General features: G+C 47.6%; 1 protein-coding gene across 2 annotated transcripts in view; it reads right to left on the minus strand.

The window, feature by feature from the left end:
- SNX12 (sorting nexin 12) overlaps positions 1-806 on the minus strand; it is a 7,846-nt gene extending 7,040 nt beyond the window's left edge. The window contains exon 1 of one of the 2 annotated variants that reach the window (XM_063141624.1): positions 493-798. In XM_063141624.1, the coding sequence (XP_062997694.1) occupies positions 493-657 (165 nt within the window). In that variant the 5' untranslated portion in view covers positions 658-798. Of the gene's footprint in view, positions 1-492 lie in introns of both variants that reach the window. The other variant, XM_063141623.1, reaches the window with a different exon arrangement.
- Positions 807-5,066: the final 4,260 nt, after the last annotated feature.

Below are 5,066 nucleotides of genomic sequence, written 5' to 3' on the forward strand. Positions count from 1 at the left end.
TGTACCCTATGCTTCGCCCTCTTGCCATAAGAACAGACCCTTTTTTAGGTGGCTAGAAACCCCTACCCAAGATGTGTGACTACTGGCACAACAAGATAATTGACCCAACTTTGTCCCTCCCTGTGTCACACTTCAGATCTGCCCCTACCCCCAAGGTGCTGCCTTCCAAATGTTGAACTACAGAACCCATCATCCCCATCCAACTCAGCATGGCCTTTACATCTCTACCTGCTTGCTGCCATCTCTTCCACTCCTTCTCTCCCCATGGCATACTCCAGAGCAGCCTACCCCAACCCGGGACCCTCCTCTAGACAATCCAGTTGGACTACAACGCCTATCAGCCGTGTGGTCGTTGCTGGGAGGGGATGATGGGAGTTGTAGTCCAACGCGTCTGGGGGGAGCCCACCCCAAGCAACATCACTTCGTGCTGCCGGCTGCCCCCGCCCCTTCACGCAAGCCCCGCCCCCTCCTCGGCCCCACCCTGTCACGCACTCTCATGCGGAGCTCGTAGCTTGTGTAGCGGGCCCGCCCGACGCCCACGGTCTGCGGGTTGAAGATGTCGATCTCCAGGAAGTTGCTGGGCGGCCCGTAGGCGTCGGTCAGGTCCTGCGGCTTCGAGTTGAGGCGCCGCGTGTCGGCCACCGCGGCCTCGGTCATGGTGGAGAGCGGACGAAGACGAGATCTCGGTCAGAGCCGCCTCAGCGGAACCCGCCCTACCGCCACTAGCGCTGCCACCGCTGCCGCCACCTTCTCCTCAGCGCCGCAATACATAGCGCCGCCCCGGAACCTGCGCCGAGAGGCGTTGCGCCGCTTCCGCCCTGCATAAGTGCAGCGGAAATCCATGTTCCGGGGCCCTTCAGCGCGTCTACCCCGGAACGCGCATCACGCATTAACAGCGCATTGGCAGAACGGCAGCGACGATGATTTATCCATGGCGCGGGGCGCCGGATCGCCTCGCCCGGGAACCTGCGTAGCACAGTACTCCGCCGGCCGCGCCCTGCAGAAGACGAGATGGTTATCCATATTCCAGGGCTCTCGCCGGCGTCCCCCTGAACTCTGCACCGCGAGGGGAAAACGCCTCGCAGAATGGGCGAAAGCGCTCCCGCGCATGCGCAGCAGTGCTTCGCCCGGAACCTTGTCTTTTCTACGGTGCAGAAGAAGCGCCGTTGGCTGTCAGAGCCTTGCGAGGCTGCGTGGGGGGCTCCAGCCCCATGGGGTGGGAAGCAGCAGCGCTGCCGCGTTGCAGTTTGCCCCAGACACGGGTGCAATAGAACTGAACTGAATGGGTTTTGCTCCCAGCACGTTAGAAAAGTGACTTCTATGGAGGAAAGCAAAGGGTGGGGGGAGTTTGTGGCACTGGCCACTGCCTGGGGTGCGGATGGGCAGGCTTTTGTTTCATTAAGGGACCAATTCTGTGCATGTCTTGACAGAGAAACTGGGAAGCCGTTTTTCTGTCTAAACATGCACAGGCTTGGGCCCCCAATTTGCAGCATTTATAAGCTGCTCTATATCTGAAAAGATTCCTGAGTGTGGTGAACAATAATCAAGACCATCCTAGCCCCATAAGACAGCCAGAGAAAAAGCAAATGCAGGGAGTCTATTTATGCACTTCCCTGCCTGAAAGAACATCTGTGAGAACTTTACAAACTAACTATCTATTTATTTATTTATTTATTGCATTTCTATACCGCCCAGTAGCCGGAGCTCTCTGGACGGTTCACAAAAATTAAAACCATTCAAAGTATAAAACAATAGTATAAAACCATAATATAAGATACAATATAAAAGCTCAACCAGATAAAAACAGCAGCAATGCAAAATTACAAATTTAAAACACTTAAGTTGAAATTTATTTATAGACTGTTAAAATGCTGGGAGAATAAAAAGGTCTTCACCTGGAGTCTAAAAGCAAATAATGTAGGTGCCAAGTGAACCTCCTTATGGAGCTCATTCCACAGCCGGGGTGCCACAGCAGAGAAGACCCTGCTCCTCCGGGTAGCCACCTGCCTCACTTCCTTTGGCAGGGGCTCGCAGAGAAGGACCCCTAAGAACTAGTGCCCATTCTCCCATCAAATCCCTTTTTCTTTTGGGTCGGGTCTTATAGAATGTGAACACGAAAGCAGGGACTGTGTTGTTATAATACTGTGTATGCTGCCGTAGGAATCCTTTTCGGCTGAAGAGCAGGTTAAAAAATACTGTAAATAAGAGAAAAACAAAAACCAGCCAAATTCAATGGCAGCAAAAGCGTCAGCAGTGGTGTATGGCCACTGAGCTATAAAATGGTCAAATTTGAGAACAAGCTAAATATGACCCTTTTACCACCCCATAGTGGTGTGTTAAAATGCTTACCAGTATTTTTTGCCACTGCAAATTTAGGCAGTGAGACAGCTGGGGGTGCCCTGGAGGCCACAGCCAAATGAACTGCTTAGTGACACCCACGCTCTTAGTGGCATGTCAAGCCACTAAGTTTATGAAATTTTAACAAGCAAATGTACATTTCTGTACAACTGCACATCCCAAACCTATGCAGATTTCAATGGGCTTCTAACTTCGTACAGTCTGCAACCTTTGACAGCACAAATCTGCAAGCACATTTTTGGCTGTCACTCCTGAAACTAAAACAACCGACATCTCAAAATTCGATTCAATATTAAAAGGTCTGCTTTCCAGATGTTTAATTGATTGAGTGGAATTGAAATTTATTTCCAGTTTGGATACAAATGGGCATACAGCTAATACACCTGTGCTTTTTATATTGTGTTTTGTATTCATGTTTTTAAATAGTTGGCTGTTTTATGCTTTTCACGGTTTTGATTTTTGTGAACTGCCCAGAGAGCTTTGGCTATTGGGAGGTATAAAAATGTAATAAATAAATATTTAAAAGTTACAGGAGGAGGATATGAACTTTCGGGGTTGTATTGTTTATACATTTGTTTGGAATAGGTGGCAGCAGAGAAGAGTTTGATTAAGGAGCTGCACAGTTGGCTGCTTCTCAGGAGAGGGCAGCACATGTGAAAACTAAAAGAAAGGAAAAAGAGAAGGACTGAAAAAAATTCTCCAAGCAACAGCTTGGGCTGTTTTCTCATGGGGCGTTTTAACAGACTGCAGTCTTTACTTTCCTTCATTTGTAATTAGAATAAAATGCCTACAATGTCTAGTATGTACATTCAGTTTTTAAATTAATCTTTCTTGGCTTCCTGTGCCATAGTAACATTCCAAAGCAACATATCATAACTTCGGGGGAGGGGGGGAACTGCTTTTGTATAAGTGCAGAGTTAAACTTATGGAAATTGTGGCCACAAGATGTGGCAAGAGCTATTCGCTTAGATGACTATTATTATTATTATTATTTATTTATATAGCACCATCAATGTACATGGTGCTGTACTACTAGTCCCGATGGCTATATGCTACCTCCAGTATCAGATGTAGTATGACTATGTACACCAGTTGTTGGGGATCATGGGTGAGAGGGTGTTATTGCACTCAAGGGCTACTGTTGGGTTTCCCTCTGGCGGCTGGTTGGCCACTGTGTGAACAGAATTCTGGACAAGATGGACCCTTGATCAGATCCAGTATGGCTCTTGTTAAGTTCTTAAGGCAGCACACCTTTTCCTGTTAACAGTCCAATGGCTTTTAAATATTCAGAGATTGGATTGGAAAGACAATGATACTTACTTCTGAGTAAACGCGTATGCCACTGTGCAGTTAGTCACTTTTGTTGTTAGATTAAAGTGGCCTTGGCGATGATGGCTGGAGCATGCCAGAAGTTGTAGGACTTTTTTCTTTCTTAAGCATAAGATTGCAGCCTTAAGAGACTTGCAGGGCTCCTCTACAGACAGATGTCGTATTCAGTTATGAAGCTAATATTTCACTCCCCTCCCTTCCATGCTTTACAACTGCTTCTAGATTCCTGATATATTAGATAAAAAAAAAGAATTACCCCAGCCCCGATTAAAAGAAAGTAATGCTTTAAGCTTGTGCAATCTTGCATTTTAAACTCACTTTAATCAAAGCAGAATGGAGCTTGCTTCTGCGGCCTTGGTTTACTTGAGAATAAGCACCATTCTGTTTTAGGAAAGAATCATACATTCTCAAATTCAAAATAATAGAATGAGTATTTGTAACCATCATTAACTTAAGTTCTATTCATTTCAATGGGTCTACTCTAAGTAGGACTTTTGTTGAATTGTACCCATGTACCTTCCCCCCCCCCCCCAGCCCAATCTATTTGCTCTCCATGTGTGTGGGGGCCTGTCCAGATGACATGCTAAACCATGGTTAGGCCAAGAACTCTTTTCCAGCAAATGGTTAGTGAGCGTGTTTAAACCGTGGTTATGTAGCCATCATGGTTAGAAATGGTTCACATGATACACTAAGCCATAATGTTTAGCTTAAAATGCTTAACCACCATGACTTAGCATGTCGCCTTAGCAGACCTGTGTGTCCCATTTTGGGACCTGGTCCTGGACTCCCACCCCAACCTCTTGTCCTAGGTGCAGCCATGTTTCTCAAAATGAAATATATGTTGGTTTTTTCTCCCTTCAACAACATTTTTAAATATGCACATTTATGCAGATTTTATATCACACCAAGAATTTATGCAGACAATTGATTACTCCACTGGCTAACATTTAATAAGCAGCAAAAAGTGTCTGTGTGTGTGGGGGGGAAGGGTTAAACGGAAGAGCCTGGCAGAGCTGCACGGTGGAGTGGGGGCGCAGCAGCTAGTAACTGGAAGAGCCGACGAGTGGGCACGCAGCACCGCCTAGCACAGTACGGCGCGCTTGTTTTGGAGGACGCGGATTGGTTGCTTGCTTATGTAATGGTCCGCAGGAGGAGGGGGAAAGCTGGCGCGAGGCATTCTGGGCATTGTATTCACTTTTGGCCTCCCTAGCGCCGCACCGGTCTTAAGCTCAACCGCTCGCTTTGCCTGACGGGAAAGCGAGTCCGTTTCTCTTCCTTCCCTCGTCCTGTCTGGGGACTACAGCTCCCAAGATGCAGCGGGAGCGCAAGCGCAGATTCCCCCCTCCTCCCCCACCCCCAAAGCCTGTGGTAAACAGAGA

The sequence above is a fragment of the Elgaria multicarinata genome, chromosome 15 (assembly GCF_023053635.1).
Source record: "Elgaria multicarinata webbii isolate HBS135686 ecotype San Diego chromosome 15, rElgMul1.1.pri, whole genome shotgun sequence".
Taxonomy (NCBI): Eukaryota; Metazoa; Chordata; class Lepidosauria; order Squamata; family Anguidae; genus Elgaria; species Elgaria multicarinata.